This window comes from Melanerpes formicivorus, unplaced genomic scaffold (genome assembly GCF_026170545.1).
Source record: "Melanerpes formicivorus ecotype bairdi unplaced genomic scaffold, bMelFor1.0.p_v2 SCAF_301, whole genome shotgun sequence".
Classification (NCBI taxonomy): domain Eukaryota; kingdom Metazoa; phylum Chordata; class Aves; order Piciformes; family Picidae; genus Melanerpes; species Melanerpes formicivorus.
The window spans coordinates 100,916-121,289 of record NW_027142653.1 but is presented as its reverse complement, the minus strand read 5'-3'; the positions used below and the strand labels follow the sequence as shown (position 1 = coordinate 121,289).

The window sequence follows — 20,374 nt, the reverse complement described above, 5'->3', positions numbered from 1 at the left end:
AGTAAAGAAGGTGTAAAAGAGGAGATTTCAGTTCAATCTGCTGGAAAAGGCCCCCTGAGGGGGTCACGTTTGGCCTGGCAGTGCCAGGGTCGGTGTATTGCTGAGTCCCCTGGGGCATGCTGGTCACCTGCATAGGGGCAAATATGCCAGGTGAGGGAGGAGCTGTGGATGAAACCCTTGCTGCAACCTGTGCAGGGGAAGGGCTGGCACTGTGTGGGTGCAGCGGTGCTGGCTGAGGGCAGCCATCTGGGTGGAGCTCTTGCCACAGGCAGCTCAGGGGTGCAGCTGCTTCTGGCTGTGGACGCAGCAGTGCTGGATGAGGTTGGAGCTGAGGGTGAAGTTGTTGCCATAGTCACCACTGACAGAGGGCTGGGCACTGAGCTGGGGGCAGTGAGGCTTCAGAAGCTCCAAGCTGGGTGGGAAGCTTTGCCCACCCTCAGGACACTGATGTGGCTGCTTGGGTGGCACAGAGAGGCTGATATGGGTTTGTCCTCTTCCTCCTCTTCATCTTCCTCCTCCTTCTCTTTATTCTTCTGCTATTCCATATCACCCTCCTCTTCTACATCATCCCCTTTGTCCACTTCATAATTATTGCCCTCTTCCTCCTCCTAATCCTCACATACTTCATCCTTGATGCCCTCATCCATGTCTTCATCAACCACTTCTACTATTCCTCAAAGCTGAGCTTTGGCTCTTCCAAATTATTCTTCAGGCGATTCTTCTCCTCCAAGATCTTGTCCAGGTCCTTCTGGGAGGCCATGCTGCTGAGAGGAATGGTCACCCCTGTGCTCTTGGGCAAATCCTTGGGGACCAAGTGACTGAGAAGTAAGGACACTGTGTGTGACTTCTTGCAATGGAGGGATCAGAGCCCTAACTCCTGTGCTGAGTCCCCTGGCTGTAGTGCTGATGGCTCTGGCACCTCCAGGATGTAGCCATCCCAACCATCCCCCTCTGGCCATGCAACTGATACCTGACCACCTGGGGTCAGGGAGGTGAACTCCTAAATTCCCATCATAGCCAATGACCCTCACAGATCCACAAATGGTGAAGTATGGTTTGGGAGGAGGGTCTGGAGAGGGTTGAGAGATGCTCAGAGGTCAGCTGGAGCCTTGGATCTTGCTGCTGTTCCAAAGTTGGGTTCTTTACCTTCTGGCCTGTTCAGAGCAGGTCTGAAAACTTTGCTCCTGCCAAGCACAAAGGAACAGGGCTGATGGAGAGAAGAGCAGGATATGACCCCAGGCAGAAAGAAGCAAAGGGCTTCAGAGGAGAGGACTGACCTGCAAGGAATGGCTCAGTGCTGACCAGGGCTCTCCCAGCCTTGCACTGCTCTCCCTATAGCTTTAGGGTTTGTCACCTCCTGCCAGCTCAGTGCATCTGTGCTTGGATCACAGCCAACATGGAGGTGATAGAAAACTCTGAAAGCAAAAAACTTCAGGGTCATTGCAAGTGGCAAAAGATCCCAGGATGATTCAGCATCCAAAGTTCTCCAGCTCAGAGAAACATCTGATGAAAGTCAAGGATCTCCACCTCTCAAACACTGACCCTAAAGCCAGAGCCTTGGAACTCTCCTGGATCACAGCAGCTGTGTCCAGCATCTTCCCCATTCAGACATCTCTCAGGCACAACCTGCACCAAGGACCAGCACCAAGTCAGACTTCTCCAGGCTCAGGTCTCATCCTCTGAGAATGGTGAAGCTTTGTGAGTGTTTGCCCTGATCTCCAGCAGAATGAAACTGAACTCCAGGGCAGCCTCTCTGCCAGCCACCTCTCCACCTCTCTGTGTCTTTGAACAGACGCCTTTCCTGTTACCATGTTGGGGGGGCTCTATGTTCCTCTAGAGGCAGCCAGCTCTGTGCCTGTGTCTGTGTGCTTGGTGCTTATCTCCAAGATCTGAATTCAGGATTGGATCATGAGGAAGGGCTGCTAGGATCCAACCTTTTCATCTGCTTCTCACTCTCAAGAACTCTTGACTGGCTGAGAAATCACAGCCATGGCAGAACTTGTTGCCTTTGCCTCATCCTAGTGGACAGGCAAGCTGCTGAGAGACAGCTTGTGCTGAGCAGATGGTTCCAGAGGGCTTGGATTGCTGAGGCAACTTTCTCAGCCTTGGATTTGCTTTGCTTCCAAACAGCAACAATTCTTCTGTGGCTGTGGGTAGGTTGGGGAGGGTGAGAAGCAAAGTTGTCCACTCAGTGTCAGCCCTCAAAGGACAGCTTCTCCTCCCAGTCCAGACCCTCTGAGCAGACAGCCTGCATCATTCTGGCTTGGTGGATGCTGCTGTCACCTCTGCCCTCATCTGAGAAAGAATCAGAGATTACCATCAAAATCTGAGCTTTGTGAGGTGCACTTGGAAATCTGCAAGTAAACAACAAAGACACAAAGAGCTCCTTAGGGCACTTGGGAATCATTCCATGAACTTCAGGTACTAAGAGAAGAGTGAAGAAACTGTGCAAGAAGCAAGAAGCAAAACACAAAGTACCTTGAAGCACTGATTGGCCCCACTGAGGCTTGTTACTGCCAAAGCCTCTCCAGGGACTCGTTAGAGCAGCTCAGGAGAGGCTGTGATTGCAGCAGACAAAGGCAAAGTGCAGGAGAGCAAACTCTGGCTCTGGTTTCTGCAGCACAAAGGCCAAGGCCTGAGCACAGCCCCTGGGCAGGCAGATCCTGTCCCACAGGCAGATCCTGTCCCACATGTGTGGGTCAAGGCTCTTCAGGTGCAGTGGGGGTGGGGGGTGGGTTTCATAGCAGCATAGCATGGCCTAGGCTGGAAGGGACCTCAGAGCTCATCTGCTCCAACCTCTCTGCCATAGGCAGGGATGCCTCTCCAACAGACTCAGCTGTTCAAGGCCTCATCCAGCCTGGCCTTCAACACCCTCAGGAGAGGGCATCCTACCTGGGCAGCCTATTCCAGAGTCCCACAACCCTCATACTGAAGAAATTCTTCCTAATACCCAGTCTAAGCCTCCTTTTCCTCACCTTCAAACCTTTCCCTCCTCTCCTGTCACCAGACACCCTCATGAAAAGTTCCTCTCCAGCCTTCCTTTAGGATCCCTGAAGGGTTTGTGATGCTGAGTAGAGGACAAGGGCCTGACAGTCCCCAGCCTTCCTGGGGCTGTGGAAAGAGGCAGTGAGGCCCTCCCAGTGCCTTAGGACAACATCTCCTCACAGGCCTCAGGGGCAGAGAATTGCCAGAGTCAAGAGGGCACAGCCTTGGCTTCTCTTCATCACTCCCACCACTGCCATTGCCCTTTGCCAGCTCTCCCACAGCTTTGTCCTGCACTGTCTCACAGCTGCTTCTCCTGCCCTGCAGGCTGCAGACACTCATCTCACTTCCCCACCTTGGCCTTTCCATGCCTTCACTGACACCTGCCCACACTCACCCTCTGCTCCTTGGGACACAAAGAGAAGGGCTGATCCCACACTCCTTCTGGAGAACTTCTCAAGCCACAGCACTACCCTTTGAGAGATTTCTTGCTCCTCATGACCAGTCTCCACCTGCCAGGCTGCACCATCTGGCAGTGTTCCTCTCTCCTGCTCTTTCCTACCTCACCAGGAGCTCCCAAGGCTGCTGGCCTTGCAGTTTCTTGGCTAGACAGCACCAAGCCCTGCGCCTGCTGCAGTCCCATCAGGTACTCAGGCAGCAGAGACACAGCAACCAACCCATCAGCCCCTTCCTGCAGTCAGCCCAGGCCCTTTGGCAGAGGGCATCTCCCAGATCACTGTGCCCATCTGCCAGCCAGGAGCCCAGGGCTGCCCTATCAGCTCCTGCAGACACAACTGACCTCACAGTCCCTTTCCCAGCTGTGTTCCTGCTGTTGGACAATCCCCTCAGGAGGCAGAAGTGGCCTCACCTCCCCCTTCCCAGTCCTTGGCTTCCTACTGAATGGTGAGTTCCTGAGACACAACTGAGCACAGGATTGCACGCTCAGCCCTCAGCCTCCTTGTGGCCAGAGCCTGAGCAGATCCAAGTTTCACCAGATCCATCTGGGAGATTTCCTACCAAGGGTTTGAGTGGAGAAGCTGCTGGCTCTGTCCGGCTGCATCTGTGGAGGAGCCTCCTGCACATCCTCTTGTCCAATGATCCTGCTCAGGGCAGGGTTAAGCAGATGAGGTCCCTCAAGGGCTCTGCCCAGTTTGGCTTCATCTCCAGAGGAGCTGCAAAGGCCCTGGGTCAGATGGTGCAGGGAGTTCATGAAGACATTCCCCAGTGCTGGCCCAAGGGCTTGCCCTGAGGGATGCCACTGGGAAGTGTTTGACAGGAGGACTTTACCCTTGTGACGTTTGGGCTTCATTCACCACCCAGCCACCACCTCATCCATTTCTACACTCCAGCTCTCAGCAGTCTGGCTCTAAAGAGGCTATAGGGGACTATGGCAAAGCCCTGGCTAATGTCCAGGCACCAAACATCCCCTTCTTGCCCCTGCTCATATGGGTTCAGCAACACCTCTCTTGTCCTGCAAGGGCCTGCAAATGGCTGCAGAGGTGTTTGAGCCTTCACCTTCCCAGGGACTGTGCTGAGGGTGACCAGCCTGCAATGTTCCCCACCCTCATTTTTTGTGTTCTTGGAGAGGCCTTCACCAAGGAGTTCAGAACCTCTGGTATGGCTCTGTGCACATCTCAGGGCACAGTCCAGCAAGGGTGATGTGAGCAGACAGCAGCCTGCCCAAGACATCTGAGATGAATCTCCCTGGGCCAGCAGGGTTTGTTCTGGAGTGACACACAGCAATGTCCCAGCTCTGTCAGGTGTTCACATGGGAGCTAGCCTAACAGACCCTAATGGAGTGTGGGATGTTCCGAGACAGAGTCTTTCCCCATCACTCACACAGGCCCTGCCCTGCAGCAGTCAGAAAGTCTCCCTGGCCTCCTGCTGTCCCTGCCAGACGCTGGGACCGTCCTCAAAGCTCCAGTGCCTTGGCACCCCCAGCAATAGCTGATGGTGTTTGTGCTCAGGTTCACCTCAGCTCATCTGCTGACATCTCATCTGCACAATGCAAACAGGCACTGCTGACCTCCTGAGGCCATGTCCTCTTCTGGAAGGACAAAGAGTCTATGCAAGCTGAGGTGTGAGGCTGCTGCTGGAAACAGTGGTTGTGAAGCCCAGTCTAGGATGACTGCCCTGGGACAGCTTCCCCAGGGTGTCCAGTGAAGACAGACACAGTCCAGACCCTTCTCTGCTCATCCTCCAGGTCACTTGCAGGAGGCCTAGCTATGTGAGGACACTGCTGTGTGCCCTAGCCCTGCACACTCACACACTTTAGCTGTTCCCTGCTCTTTGCATCTGTTGGACAATTTCTTGGGCATGTTCTTGAAGGAAACTTTGGAAGAAGACCTAAGGCTTCAGACACTGCCCTAAGCAGATCACCTGTCTGTGTGGTACTGTTCTTGTGGAGAGCAGGTGAATGGGCACATGGCCTGTCCCTGCCTGTGATCACAGACTGCCACACTGCAAAGCCCTGACCAAGCTTCCAGGCCTTAGACCAACACAAGGGATCAGAAGGGGAGTGTGGGAGTGGAAAGAGAGGAGTCTATGAAGACCAAGCATTGCTGCTCCCTGAGAGCACTGGTCCTGGGTCTCGGTCTGAAGGGCGAAAGAGACTCAGCCCCCTTGGAACATTCCTGAGTTATGAAATTAGAAGCACAAAGGAGGCCAAATTATCAACAGCCAGGCTGCTTATTAACAGAATAAAGTGAATGGAACAGAAGAAGGGAGAGAGAGAAGGAAGAAATGGAGAGAGAGAGAGAGAAGGGGAAAGGAATTATATTAGCACACCCCCCACCCCCCAAGATGGTTTGGGTGGGAGGAAGGGTGCTGCTGCTTTGGCTTGGGGGAGATGTCATTCTTGTTGACTTGTACTGTCTTCCCTGAAGGAGGAGGGGAGGGAGGGCAGCCTCTAGCATGTGGTGTCTTCAGCTCCATGAGCTGTATCAGGGAGAACTTAGCACAGGGAGAGAGGGTTGCTCCTGGTCTGCTGCCTCCTGTGTATTCTTTGTGTGTTTGCAGGGGTCCCCTCCTTCCCCTTCTACCTGCCCATACACACAATACCCATCAGGGGCTGATCCATTCTCCTTTTCAACATCCTTCCTTTCTGGGGGATCTGATGGGTAGGGATGATTGCACATTGCACAGAGTCTTTACCCAGAGGGTCTGTCCATTACACATTTCTGTTGTCTGGGAGCAAAGGTGATGTTTCCATTCTTGATTCACATCAAGAGAGACAAGATTTGGTCTCTTACATGCTGCTGTGCTGGGACTATTTACTGCTGTACTTCTTGACAGCAAAGTGCCTCTGAAACTTCAGAAAAGGTTTGGAGGAAAGGTCTCAGGAAAAAAAAGTTACTAACACTTCTCTTTATTATTTAAACAAAAAAGGAGCTCAGAAAAACAAAACAAAGAATAAATTAGAACTGGGCTGACAACATTATAAAATAAAAATCTACCACCACCACCAAAAAAAACCAAACAAGCCAGGCTGCACTAAGTGGCATCAGAACTGCTCTGCAGGAGAAGACAAAGAGTTTATTGCTTCTGAAAGCATCCAGGGATCAGTTGGCTCAGGGCAGCCTTGAGCTCCTGGTTCCTCAGGCTGTAGATGAGAGGGTTCACTGCTGGAGGCACCACTGAGTACAGAACTGACACCACCAGGTCCAGGGATGGGGAGGAGATGGAGGAGAGCTTCAGGTAGGCAAAGAAGCCAGTGGTGATAAACAGGGAGACCACAGCCAGGTGAGGGAGGCAGGTGGCAAAGGCTTTGTGGCGTCCCTGCAGAGAGGGGATCCTCAGCACTGCCCTGAAGATCTGCACATAGGACACCACAATGAACACAAAACAGACAGATGCTAAACAGACACTGGCCACAAGAAGCCAAAGTTCCCTGAGGTAGGATGTGGAGCAGGAGAGCTTGAGGATCTGGGGCACTTCACAGAAGAACTGGTCCACAACATTGCCCTGGCAGAGGGGCAGGGAAAATGTATTGGCTGTGTGCAGCAGAGCAGTGAGGAATCCCATGGCCCAGGCAGCTGCTGCTAGGTGGAGACAAACTCTGGTGCCCAGGAGGGTCTCATAGTGCAGGGGTCTGCAGATGGCAACATAGCGATCATAGGCCATGACTGTGAGAAGGAAATATTCACCTACAATCAAGAGGAAAAAGAAAAAGACCTGCACAGCACATCCTGCATAGGAGATGTCCCTGGTGTCCCTCAGGGAATTTGCAATGGATTTGGGCACAGTGGTGGAGATGGCACCCAGGTCAAGGAGGGCAAGGTTGAGGAGGAAGAAGTACATGGGGGTGTGGAGGTGGTGGTCCCAGGCTATGGTGGTGATGATGAGGCCATTGCCCAGCAGGGCAGCCAGGTAGATGGCCAGGAAGAGGCAGAAGTGCAGGAGCTGCAGCTGCCTTGTGCCTGAGAATGGCAGGAGGAGGAAGTGGGTGATGGAGCTGCTGTTGGACATTTGTGCCCTTTGTGCACAGTGCAGTAGCCAAAAGGCAAAGGCAGTCACAAGTCAATGGAGCACAACCAAAGCCATTTCTCAGCCCCTGATACAGAGACTTAAGTTCTCTTTTGGAGGAGACCTCCCTCCAGCTCTGTTGCTGGACTCTTTTGTGCTGTCTGAGCATGCAGGGAGGAGCAGAGACTCTTCCTGCTTCCTGCTGCTGAGTCAGTCCTGCTCTGCAGCAGGGGAGTGCTGGAGGCAGCAGCAAGCTCTGGTGTCCACTTTCAGATGAGAGTTCCAAAGCAGAAAGGCTTCTCAGCATCTCCCAGTGCTAAGGAGAGAGGGTAGAAAAAGGCAGTTCCTGAATGTTTTAGGCTTTTGTACTCCATCTGTCCACATCTCACCCCCAGAGTGGTCATGGCTGTCACAAGTTCTCACACACAGCATTTCTGCTGCCCTCAGGGGGAACAGAGAGAGCAGAAGCCTGCAAGGCAAGAGGCTGCCTGTGGCTCAGAGCAGAGTGAGGGGAGCTGTTCTGGCCCTGCTGCCACTTCCCCACTTCTCTGGGCTTGTGCCCTGCTGAGCTGGAGGTGATCACACTCCCATGTCCCCCTGAAAAGCCACCAGACCCTGCTGAGAGCAGAGGGATCCCCCACAGACCACTCAGTGTCTCAGCCTCTCTCAAGGTCTCAGCACCACACTTCCAGCCCAGCACACTCAGGGCTCATTGCAACACCCAATGGCATTTCCTCTGCCTCTGCTGCAGCTCTGGCTGCAGAGAAGGTGCTTCACACCTTGGAGCCCACAACCCTGAGGCTTTTTGGGTTGTTCGGGAAGAGGAGGCCAAGGGCCTTGCTCAGAGGCAGGTTCTGGCCTGGAGCGGATCAGATGGAGATGTCTGAATGTTCCCTCCCACAACATTGCTGGGTTCAGTTTCCTCCCCTGATCAGATCCCTGCTGCCTGGAGGTTCTCACCCTGGCAGGAGTGTGCTGGGTGATGGATTTGCCCTGCTCACACAGCCCAGCCCAGCCCCTCTGCACTCACCTACAGAAACCTGCCTGTTTGCAGGGCACTGGCCAGAGGCATCCTGATGAGTGCAGCCAGGGTGCTGCTGGTGCTGTCCACAGGCAGAGGCTGAAGGCTCTTTAGGAAGCTCCCTGCAGGCCTCCTGACCACTCCAAGATACACCTCCCCAATTTCAAGGACTTGGATGGTCTTTTTCTACCTCTCTTTCACTCCGCACTTGCTCTTGTCCTCAGAATAGGAAACTGCAAACACAGACTCAGGAACTCTTCTCTCTTTAGAGCAGGCCCTGCTTGGACCTTGTCCTTGAAATATCCCTTTGGAAGTTCCCTGGTGATGAGCTGCATCTATGAGAATCCCTGACCCACACAGCAGCCTCTCCATAGAAGAAGGGCCCTGCCCCACCCTGCCCTGCTCTGCACTGCCAGGGGTGGCTCCTGCCACCCACACCTTCTCCCCACAGCAAGCATCAGCTGCGGCTCTGCCAGCTTTAGGAGATGCCTCCCAGAACTGCACCTGAACCACCCTGCACCCACAGCCTCACTGTGTCAGAGTGCAGTGACTTCTCCAGTGAGCTCTCAGTCACCCTCTCAGTTCTGGCCACCTCGAAGCTCTCTCTGCCTTCTTCATCTCCCCGAGACCCTCTGGCAGTGTCTTCAGTCCTGCTGTGCTGTGCAGAGGAGCTGCTCCTGTCCAGAGCTGTCTCTCTGTAGTGCTGCCTCCTCGCCAGCAGCACCTTCCAGCCCAGGAGCCTGGCCTGGCTCAGCACAACAGAACCAGCCCAAGGCATTTATAGAAGCCCTCTGGTGGCTTTGGTGCTGAGTCCATGAACCTCAGAGACTGAGAAGCTGATGAAACCTCTCCAGAAGTCAAAGTCAGATTCAAACTCTGAAGTTTCTTCTACTCTTAATGGGTCCCAGTGAAGCATACTGGGAAAGGGTCCCCAGGGTCTGGTTAGAGCAGAAGGAGACAGTGGATGCAAGGGAAGCATCACAGGAGGCACTGAAGCATTTCCAGGCTGTGGTGAGAGCAGAGAACTGAGGCAGTGCTGACAGGTCAGGACAAGCAGCTCAACGTGGCTCTGCTGCTGAGTAAACCTGGAGGGGTTTCACTGATCCAAAGGACCAAGCCCTGACACCCAGACCCTGGCAAGGCAGATCCTGTCCCTCAACTGTGTCTCTGGGCTCCTTAGGGGGCAGTGGGGAGTAAGGTTGAGCAGTGCCCAGGGTAGGACCTTGTCAGGTTTTGCTGTGGTTTGCTTGCAAAGAGACAACTCCTGCTGAAAAGGAATGAAATGTACCTTTAAGTATAGTTTTTATCAGATGCTTTGTTCAATAAAAACCTCTCCAATTAGCTGCAGAAACCTTGGCAATAATTAGTGGTTCAGCAGTATTTAATGAGCCCCATGGAGTATTTGGCACTGATTACATCATCCTGAGGTACTGCCAGGAGACTCTGCCAAGGTACTGCCAAGAAGCCTCTCAACAAGTCCATGTCAGAAGCAAACTCCAAAGTACCTTGAAGCACTGATTGGCCTCACTGAGGCTTGTTACTGACAAAGGCTCCCCAGGGACTCGTTAGAGCAGTTTGTTAGAGGCCAGGATTGCAGGGAGACAAAGGCAAAGTACAGGGCAGAAAAACTTGCCTTTGTTCTAGGAAGCAGAAAGGCCAAGCCCTGACCACTGCCCTTGGAATAGAAGAACCTCAAAGCCTCAAAGCAAAGTTTTCCCTCACAGGCCTTGGTGGCAGAGGCAAGTGCCAGAGCCAAGGGGACAAAGGCCTTGGTCCTGTTGGGCCTCTCAACCCTGCCAGATCCCTTGGCCATCCCTACTGCAGCCTCTCCTACACTATCTCATGCCTTCAGGTCTTTCCATTCAGGCTGCTGACACCAATCTTGCTTTCCCAGCCAGCTCTCCCCCTGCCATTTCCATCCCTTCCCTGAGCTGTCTCAGCTCCCCCTGCCATTTCCTGACCCCTCTGGATGGCCTCATGCATAGCAGCTCTACCTAGGTGTCCTGATGTTTCATGTGCTCATTGAGCTACAAACAGTTCACCTTTGTGCTCCCAGTGGAGATCCACTTGGGCTACCTCACTTCTGGCAGCCTTCTCTACCTGATGATTGTTTTGGTGTTCTTCAGGAGCACAGCTCCTAGGCACGGGAGCATCACCATGGCTTACCTTCAGAGCCATGTTTCCTGCCCGAGCAGCAAGGTCCTGCCACAATGAAGCAGCCCAGATGGACTTCCCCCTGCCTTGCCAATTGATCTTCTCCCACTGCCACCATCCGAGAATCTGTGTAAAGATGAATTCCCAGATAGTTTTCTCTCAGCAATCTCCAGAGCCAGTTGGCTACTTTCATTGCTGCATATGGACTCAATTCACCTTCTCCTTCAGTGGCCTCAACAACTTCTTGTGTAGGACTCCATTCAGCAGCTCCCACCCCCAATGGTTCCCTACCACCCAACAGGATCCATCAGTAACCAGAGCATGAGGCCTTTCATCTTCAGATAACTCCTTGTATGGTGCTGCCTCCTGGGTACCAACTACTTCCTCAGGCCATGCTCTGAAATCTGCCCTCTGGCCAGTCCAGAATCTCTCCCAGAATCCCTGGGTGCTTTGGTTTCCCCAGTCCAGCTCACTGCATAATCAGTGCTGCTCACTCACTGCCTGTAGTGCTGGGCTCATGATGTGGAGAGGGAAAGTTCCCACTGAACATCCAGTGCAGCACAGGCAAGCTGGGTGCTGAGAGGAGAGCTGCTTCTGTCCCCATTACTTCTGAAGCAGCTCCAGCTCCTTCCTAGGTTGCTGTCTTGGGTTTAAGGAATGAGGCAGCTGCTCTGTGACCCTTCTCTGAAGTAGTTCAAGAAAGCCTTCCACACAGGATTGGAGAGAATGGAAAGTACTCTTCATAACTCCATCCTACAGTACAGAGCATAGAAAAGTCACAAAATCCAGTCCACCTCAGCAGAGGCTCTCCAAAAACCTCCTCAGATCTAAGCTTCCCACAGCCTTCCTCCAAACAGAGCCAAACACCCAGGCTGCAAATGCCCCCTCCTGCACCATGCCTCTTTGGCCCTGCCCCATACCTGAGTGATGCAGCTGCAAATTCTGCTTGCCAGCTCCAGGCTGAGCCAGACCAGGCCACTCTGGGCTCCAGTTGGCAGCATTGCCATGGCTGAACCTGGCCTCACTCCCTTGCGCCAAACCCCATTAAAGCTCTGTGAACATCCCAGGAGCAGAGAGGGAGGAAAAGAGAAGAACAACAGAAATGTTCATTTGTATAGAGCTGCAGGGCTTATGGGAATGAAACAACAAAAGATTGCACTTTCCTGACCACCTCCTGGACCTATCTAGCCCCTGAAGGGCTCTACTCTATAGTTTAAGACATCCCAGTGTCATAAACTTGTGTTAAACACACAAGAGCTGCTAAGATCTCCTTCTCAGGTGGTGTGTGGTGGGCTTCTGAGCCTTCATATCCTCTACTCCAAAATCCCAATGGCTGACCTCGGGTTTCACCTGATGTCTTCTGCCAGAGACTCCAAGTGAGACCATGCTCACTGCCTGCACTGCAGAGAGCATTTTACAGCAATGCTCCTGTTTGGATAGGCCCAAGTGCTCCTGCACAGCTATCTGTTCTTTGATCTGTTCGAAGCCTTGTTGCTTACTGCCCCACTCAGAATGATTCTTCTTTCAGGTCACTCAGTAGAGAGGGCTCACAAGCTGACTGTACGTGGTGGGTTGAAATTCCACTCCCCAACATTAACTTTGCCAGACCAACTCAGTTGGAAGCAAATTAAGCTGCATTTACAAGCAAGAACTGCACTCTACAATGGAGTGCAATGAATGTGTGCAAAATATACAGGAGTTAGAATATTATACAGAGATTTACAATTAGCAAACAACACAGAGACCCCCTGGTCAGAGACCTGTTCCACTCCCCCCCCTTCCTCTTTTCCACAAGAGAGAAAGGAGCAGAGAGAAAAGCAAAGGGTTAGACTTAACTAAACAATGCAGCCAAGCCAAGGTCAACCAGAAGCCGATTAGTCTCTGCTGAGTGAAGCAAGCAGAGAGATCAGAAAAGAGCAAGAATTGTTCAAGTGCAGCCTGGTTCATGGCAGATATTTCTCCAATGAATTTGTTTAGAATCATCTTTAGTTTTCCTTTTGGCACCCCATAATGATTTATCTCTATTTTTCTACTTTTCTGCTCAAAATCTGTATCTGAATTTTAAAGGCATAGCCTAAAACCACCACAGCAGGTCCAGCTCAGTCTGATTTGTTACCAGTAGCACATGGAGATAGAGTTCCTGTTGTGTGTGAAAAGAACCTATTAGGGACAAATCTCCGTGTTCCCTGGCTTCAGTGTAGAAGGTATTTTGCACCACTGGTGCCATTCAGATAGGCCCAAGGGCCACTGCACAGCTCCCTCCTCTTTGATCTGCTCAAAGCCTTGTTGCTCACTGCCCCACTCACAATGATTCTGCTTTCAGGTCACTCGATAGAGAGGGCTCACAAGCTGACTGCAGCCTGGGACATGCACTCTGCAGAGCCCCACAAGGCCTAGGACAGACTGTGTCTCCTCCTTGTTGGATTGTGGAGACTTGGTTGCTATCCAGTTGGCCATGTCCATAGGTACATGACAGCATCCAGCCTGCCATTGTCTTGCCAAGAACTGAATTTCCTGAGCAGGTCCTTTGTCCTTGCTTTTCTTTATGGCAAATTCAGCCTTCAGAACTATCTGAATAATTTTTTTCTCCCTTCTCCAACACTTCTTCTGCCTTGTGGCCCTACACAATGATGTCATGGATGTACTGGAGATGTTCAGGGGCAATCAGCCTTCCCAGTGCAGTCTGGATTAGTTCATGACAAATGGCGGAGCTCTGCTTCTACCCCTGGGGCAGTCAATTCCAGGTGTATTGCACAGCCCTCCAGGTGACACCAAACTGTGGCCTGCACTCTGCTGCCAACAGAATTGAGAAGGCAGCATTGGCAATGTTGATCCCCTTCCCAGTCCCAGCTGCACCCAGCACAGCACAAAGTGGGTATCCTGATCCCAGGGCAGCTGTGGCCTGATCCTGGTACAAATGGGATCCCATTGCCATTTCCCAGCACAGGTCTGAGTCTCATCCCAGTACAAAGTGCATCTCCTGAAACCCTGATTCCATCCCAGCACAGACCAGGACCCATTGCTGCAAACTGATCCCCCAGTGCCATCCCAGTTCAGACTGGGGCCCCCTCCAGCTACAATATGAACCTCTCTGAGCTCTCCCAGTACAGACTGGGTCTGCTGTGGTGAAGGCACATTATGCCCAGATACTGAAACTTGTCCCAGCACATGGACAAGTTCCCCCTCCTTTCATGAGGGGTCCAAAAAGGCCCAGGTGGCACAGACCCCTGCACACACCCATGGCATGGGATGCTGGTGCCGATACCAAGCATGGCATAATTCCAGCTTCATGCCTCCCATAAGCTGCAGCTGGTTGTTTATGAGAGTGCCCATTGGCCACATCCAGCCTCCAGAAACCTATCAGTATTACCCCAGCTTGTAAATACATTGCCCTCTTTCGCTGTGTTCTCTCTCCTTGCTTGAGTCTAAGCTTGTGCCTTAGCCTTACTATTAAGCCAGCATCTGGGCAGGCCTCTTGAGCCTCAGCCCTGAGAGTATCTCCAGAGGAGAGACCAACACTGAGAGTCTGAGAAGCTACAGCATTGTGTTGCCAGCCTCACCGGTCGGAGGAGCCTGACGTGCCTTCAAGAGGACTGGACCCCTGAGGGTAAGATCTGCCCAGTTGCCGGGGAAGGGACTTAGTCGAGTCCGGCAGTGCAAACATCTGCCTCAGCCTGAAGCAGCTGACTGAGGAGCTGCAAACCCTGTGTGTCAGCTCAGAAAGCAGGACCAGCACTGCCTGCATGACCCTGCCATTGAGGGATGAGAAGAGGAGCTGACGCTTCCACTGCTCCGTGCCCAGTGAACCCCAGGGGAATCCAGAGCACCGTTCATGCCCTGTGCTCCAAAGCCAGGACCACTCTGATAGGGTCCTGCCTGCTCCTTCAAGCCAAGCAAAGGGGAAGTTGCCATTTCACGTAGATGTGCCTCTTCCCTAGGGCTGCCCTCACCAGCCCTGAAGATCATTGCCACGAGGGCCAGCCCCATCCCAGGATCAGCCCTATCAGCCCTGCCAGACCAACCCTGCAGGACCCCTCCCTGCCATCCAGAGGGAGCCACCTGAGTCCTGCAAAGGGAGCCTGCCTACCAGCAAGCCTACATTCCATCCCCTCTCTGCTGCCACAGGAGGGAGAAGGTTGTCTCCGCCATTGCTGTCCAGGTCAGCCCAGGAGCCAGCCCTGGCAGCAGCAGCCTGCCGGAACCTAACCTTGCTACAAACAAAGGACACAGTGTATCTTCCACCTGATTCCCACTCACTGACGTTCAGTTCAAAGCACCTGTGCCTAGCAGCACATTTCTAGTTCTAGCCTCTGACACATTGTAATACCTCTGTATAGAGTTAAGCAGCTGCCAGCGTCTCGTCGCCTGAGTTATATTAAGAGAAATTAATTCTGTAAATATTCTAATTGAGTCCAAATGATCAATACTGAACCACTTCTGGGATGTATTTCATAATCCTGCACTAGGACATGGATATAAAATAGTGACTCATTGGTTAGTGATAATTTTAATAATTAATACAAAATATTATTTCTATAATTCATATTGCATATTCATAAATTAATAACCTCTTCATCACACCAAGAAATTTAATCTCTTGTCCTGAACCTTGGCATTTGGAAGGTGGAATGTCTAACCCCCTCTTGGTGGGCTCATAGAATGGGAAGTGTCTCCCTCTCTTCCCACCCAGTTCCCTGCAGTGGGGGAGTCTTCCTGGGGTCTGCATTGAAAATACCACACCTCACAATACAGACTGGGCCCCTCCCATCCTCTCTACTCAGTCCCCTGCTCTAACACAGTGGAGCTCAACCCCTCCTGCACCTCACGTCTTAGAGCTCATCTCCTTCCCAAACCCACTCCTGACCCTGACTCTGCCCCCATTACTCTTCTTGGCCCCAGCCTTTACCCTTGACATTTGTCCTTTGATCTTAACCCCAGGCCTCAACCTAGCCCCAACACAATCCCTGCCCCTCAGAGCTGGGCCTCACCTGAGCACTGCCCAGCACTCTCAGCAGGACATGAATGAAGGAGACTCATTCCAACTGTTAGAAATTTTCCCACTCGTGAGAGTAGCTTTCAGCCATAAAGAAAGGAACCATTGAGCTTGGTGGAGCTGGAAAAGGCCACCCAAGGGGGTCACATTTGGCCTGACAGTGCCAGGGTTGGTGTATTTCTGTATCCCCTGGTGCCCACTGGTTACCGGCATGGGGGTGAATATGCAAGTGAGGTAGAAGCTGCAGCTGAAGCCCTTGCTGCAGCCTGTGCAAGTGAAGGGCTGTCACTGGTGTGGGTGCAGCAGTGCTGGCTGAGGGTGACCATCTGGGTGATGCTCTTGCCTCAGGCAGCTCAGAGGTGCAGCTGCTTCTGAGTGACAGAGATGTAAAGAGACTCTGTGTGACTTCTTGCAATGGAGGCATCTGACCCCTAACTCCTGTGCTGAGTCCCCTGGCTGTAATGCTGATGGGGATGACACCCCCTGCTACCTAACCACCCCCCTCTGGCCATGCAACTGACCCTTGACCACCTAGAGCTCAGGGGGTTGACCCCCTAAATTCCCAACACAGACAATGACCCTCAAAACCCCACAAGAGGTGACATGTGGTGGAGAGGAGGGTCTGCGGGGATTGAGAGGTGCTCAGGGGTCAGCCAGAGACTGGGGTCTTGCTGCTGTCCCAAAGTTGGGTTCCTTACTCTCTGGGCAGTTCCAGGGGGCAGATTTGCAAACTCTGCTCTTGCCTAGCCCAGAGATTCAGGGCTGATAAAGAGAAGGTACGGCCCCAGTCAGAGAGAAGCAAAGGGCTCAGAGAAGAGGACTGAACTGCAAGGAATAGCTCAGTGTTGACCAGGGTTCTACAGGAGATCAGGCAGGGCTCCTGAAGATAGGAGGTCTTCTGTGGAGACTCAGCTCCTTGCCCAGCAGACAACCAAGAGCACAAATCTGCACAAGTGAGAAGCCTGCAGGCAGCCTCTCCCAGGCCTTGGCTGCTGATTCCTCCTAGTGCCTGCAGGTTCCTCCCATTTGCTGCTCAGGGCTCTGCTGCCTGCAATTCTATTGGCAACTCTACTGCTCTGGTCCCTGGTATCCTCCCTCACCCTGCTCACAGTGCCCACCCCATCCACTGAGTGCTCAGCTCTGCCCTGCAAGCATCTCCTGCCACAGGGCTCTGCCCAAGGGTGACTCTGTGCTGTCCACTCCTCAAGAGAAGATGAGAGAAGACCTAAGGAGACAAAGAAGGGGATGTGCACATCCCATTGATACACATGAAGGCTAAAGAGCCTCATTTCAAGGGGTGTTGTTTCCTTCTCTCCCTGATCAAGTCTCTGAGATTATATTTTGGAGGAATTCTGACCCAGCCCCAGAACCAGTGCCTGGGTGAACACTGATTCCAGCTGAAGATACAGATGAGCAGCATGCTGTTAAGGGTGCTGTGTTTTGGATTTGTTACCCAGGCAGTGCTGAGAGCAGACTCTGTCCTCACTGCATGGATCAGCTGGGCAGACACCAGTGGAAACTCTGTGTATGATGTACACCACTTGCCCACTCCTCTCTTCCTCCTCCTTGCAGTAAGGACACTCACCATGGCCCAAGCACAAGCTCCTGGGGACCAGGTACTGCTGAGATCCACTGGAAGTGCTGAAACACCACAGAACAAGGCAGGCTAAGCTCTCTCTTGTTTTCCATGGACATGAAAGGACAGCAAACCTGCCTGGGGTGGGTCAGCTCTCCTCAGGTGGCTCAACTGCAGTCCATGGCAGAAGAGCAAATGCAGACTGGATGCAGGGAGTCAATGGATCTACTCACCAGGAACCAAATGAAATGAGAATCTTTTACACCCATTTTACCAACCCTGAACACAAAAATTGTAACACAACAGCCCAACCAAATTCAGGTTGTGAGTGTAATTTCACCATGACCAAACCCATAAATAGGTTTTGTGTTTGGGATTCCATGGACAGTCCTAAAAACAATCCCCATGCACCCCACAGGACACTGTGCACAGAGACCATGTACATGGATCCTGATATAGGCTGGGCAGGGACTGGCTTGAGAGCAGCCATGAAGAAAAGGCCTTGGGGGAGCTGGTGGATGAGAAGCTCAACAGGAGCCAACAGTGAGCACTTGCAGCCCAGAGAGACAACCAGAGCCTGGGCTGCAGCCTGTGGATCCATGTTGATCAGTTACTTAGTTTGCAATAGGATCAATCTATAAGAACCCAAAAAGGGAGTGGTAATGAAATGTTGAGATGGCCTTCATGTCTTTGTGAGGCCCTGGAGGTGATGAGATGTGCAACCAAACCATGTGAGAAAGGATGGGAGTGAAAAAGAACCAAGTGCTGCATCCTTGAAGCAAATGAGAAAGGCAAGTGGGGAGGAGAGCTCCTGTTCAAATCCAGATGCAACAGGGAGCTGAGTGGGGATAGGCTGTGGGAAAGGGGAGTTTAACATTCACCTATGCCTGAAGAAGGAGCCACAGGCTCTGCAGGTCCGGGCCCCTTGGCTCCCCTTGCAGCCCTGGTCCTGCTCTCAACTGCTCTGTTAGTTTGTATCTCTGTCAGCTCTGTCCCCGTGTCTGTGTGCTTGTTGCTTCTCTCCAGGCACAGCCATGGAAAGAGATTTGAATTCAGGATCCCTTGCAGTCAAGGTCAGCCTTGTCCTTATCCACTCTGTCATTCAGAGGCTCTTGAATTGGAACACATTCTGCTGAATCACCTTGTAAGCCCCAGGTGGGCAGTGACAGCAATGGGGAGGTTGGGGAGGGTGAGGAGCAAAGTTGTCCACTCAATGTCAGCCATGAAGGACAGATGTTCCAGCAAGTGCAGATGTCCTGCTGAGACAGCCTGGGTCAGTGTCACTTGGGGAATTATCATCTCTGCTCTAAACTTGCAGAGACACAAACACCTCCTTAGGGCACTTGGCACTACAATGAACTTAGGTTCATTGCAGGAACCTCAGGTACTGAGTGAAGACTGAAGAAACTTCTTCAGAAATCAGAAGGAAAACACAAAGTGCCTTGAAGCACTGATTGGCCCCACTGAGGCTCATTACCAACAAAGCCTCCCAAGGGCTCCTTAGAGCAGCTCAGTGGAGGCCATGATTGCAGCAGACAAAGGCAAAGTGCAGGAGAGCAAACTCTGGGTTTGGTTTATGGAGCAGAAAGGCCAAACCCTGACCACAGTGCCTGGGCAGGCAGATCCTGTCCCTCATTTATGGGTCAAGGCTCCTCAGGTGCTGTGGGGTGTGGGATTTGTGATGCTGAGTGAAGGACAAGGGGATGACAGTCCCCAGCCTTCCTGGGGCTGTTTAAGGAGGCTCTGAGGACCCCCTGGTGCCTTAGGAAGTCTCCTCACAGCACTTGGTGGTGGATGATTGCCAGAGCCAAGAAGGCAAAGCCTTGGGTTCTCCTGATGACTTCCAGCCTTGCCAATGCCCATTGCCATCCCCACCACAGGTTGTCCTACACTGTCCCCCACCTGGGTTTGGTTTCTGCAGCAGAAAGGCCAAACCCTGACCTCAGAGCCTGGCAGTCAATTGCAGAGTCTCAAGCTAAAATTTCACTTCCCTGGCCTTGGTGGCAGAGGCAACTGCCATAGACAGAAGGAGAAAGACCTCAGTGCTGTTGAGCTTTCAGCCTTGCAGGTGGTGCTACACTGCCCCATGCCTGCAGCTCTTTCCCTTCATGGTCTTGACACCCAACTTGCTTTCCTTGCAGCTATCACCATGACATTTCTGTACCCTCCTGTGGCAATGCCAGTGATGAGCAGTGTGAACAATCTGGCAGTGTAGGTCTAGAGCCTGACATGGTGATATGCCATGCTCAGCACAAGTTCAGAAGTGGCTAGCAGTGTAGCAAACCAGTGCTGTGCCTGCAGCATGTAACTAGATATATGTATACCAGATATGAACACTGTGGCTCAGTTGGTAGCATGTAAGACCATTAATGGGAAGGTCTTGAGTTCAAGCCTGCAGTGGGCAGTAGTGTCCTCCCTACTCTAGTCATGAGGTCTGTGGTGACAGGTTGGACTTTGATGATCTTTGAGGTCTCTTCCAACCTTAGTGATACTGAATACTGAATACTAAAGCAGGACACTGGTAGCTATAAACACAGAGAGAATAACAGGGAATAACAGGACACACAGCTGCATCAACAACCTCACGTGTCATTAGTAGTTTGACCAATAATCTGTAACAGTATGATGTGTGGTCACTCGTGGGGATCCAATGAAGCGATGCCAACGATGCTTCCTGAGTCTATATAAGCTGTAGAAGTTCCCTTAATAAATGAACAATACTAGATCATACTGCTCATCTGTATTGACTCCATTCTATGTCACTGTGACCGTTTGAGGCTGTGCCTTTAAGAGAGGGACAGTGCTGGGACACTCTGGCTGAATGTTTTGGAATAATAAGGAAAACAATCAGATATTCTAAACGAATTTCATTGGTAGATTGGTAGAATGCAACTTTAAGTTTTGAGTTCAGTTGGAATCTTTCTCAGTTTCTCTCTGTCCTGCTTTTCCAGCCTGTCTGCTTCTGAGCAGCTGGAGTTCTGACCTTGGATAAGGATAAGCACTAATCCTACTAATAGGCCTACTAAAATTCTTCTCTCTTAATAACTGCCTTTTTCTCTCTTTCTAACCCTTTTTGGGAAAAAAGGGAGGGAGGGGGAGAGAGTGGGGCACAGGGGGGGAACCCTCCTCTGTCCGGAGGAGGGAATTTCATTCCTGTATTCTTTTTTTTTTCCTTGCTGTATAT

General features: G+C 52.1%; 2 protein-coding genes across 2 annotated transcripts in view; both read right to left on the bottom strand.

Annotated features, from left to right (window-relative positions):
• Positions 1-20,374, bottom strand: part of LOC137458957 (zinc finger protein 850-like) — a 142,183-nt gene that overhangs the window by 91,813 nt on the left and 29,996 nt on the right. The window contains 1 exon segment of the mRNA XM_068170245.1: positions 5,251-5,257. Within this exon segment, the coding sequence (XP_068026346.1) occupies positions 5,251-5,257 (7 nt within the window).
• LOC137458952 (olfactory receptor 14A16-like) lies at positions 6,517-7,518 on the bottom strand. Its single transcript, XM_068170240.1, has one exon. It carries the CDS (start codon positions 7,447-7,449, stop codon positions 6,517-6,519), a length of 933 nt encoding a protein of 310 aa, XP_068026341.1. The 5' UTR covers positions 7,450-7,518.

What these genes read in the sequence shown, in the direction of transcription:
- LOC137458952 (XM_068170240.1), bottom strand. Translation starts at nt 7,449, where the DNA reads ATGTCCAACAGCAGCTCCATCACCCACTTCCTCCTCCTGCCATTCTCA.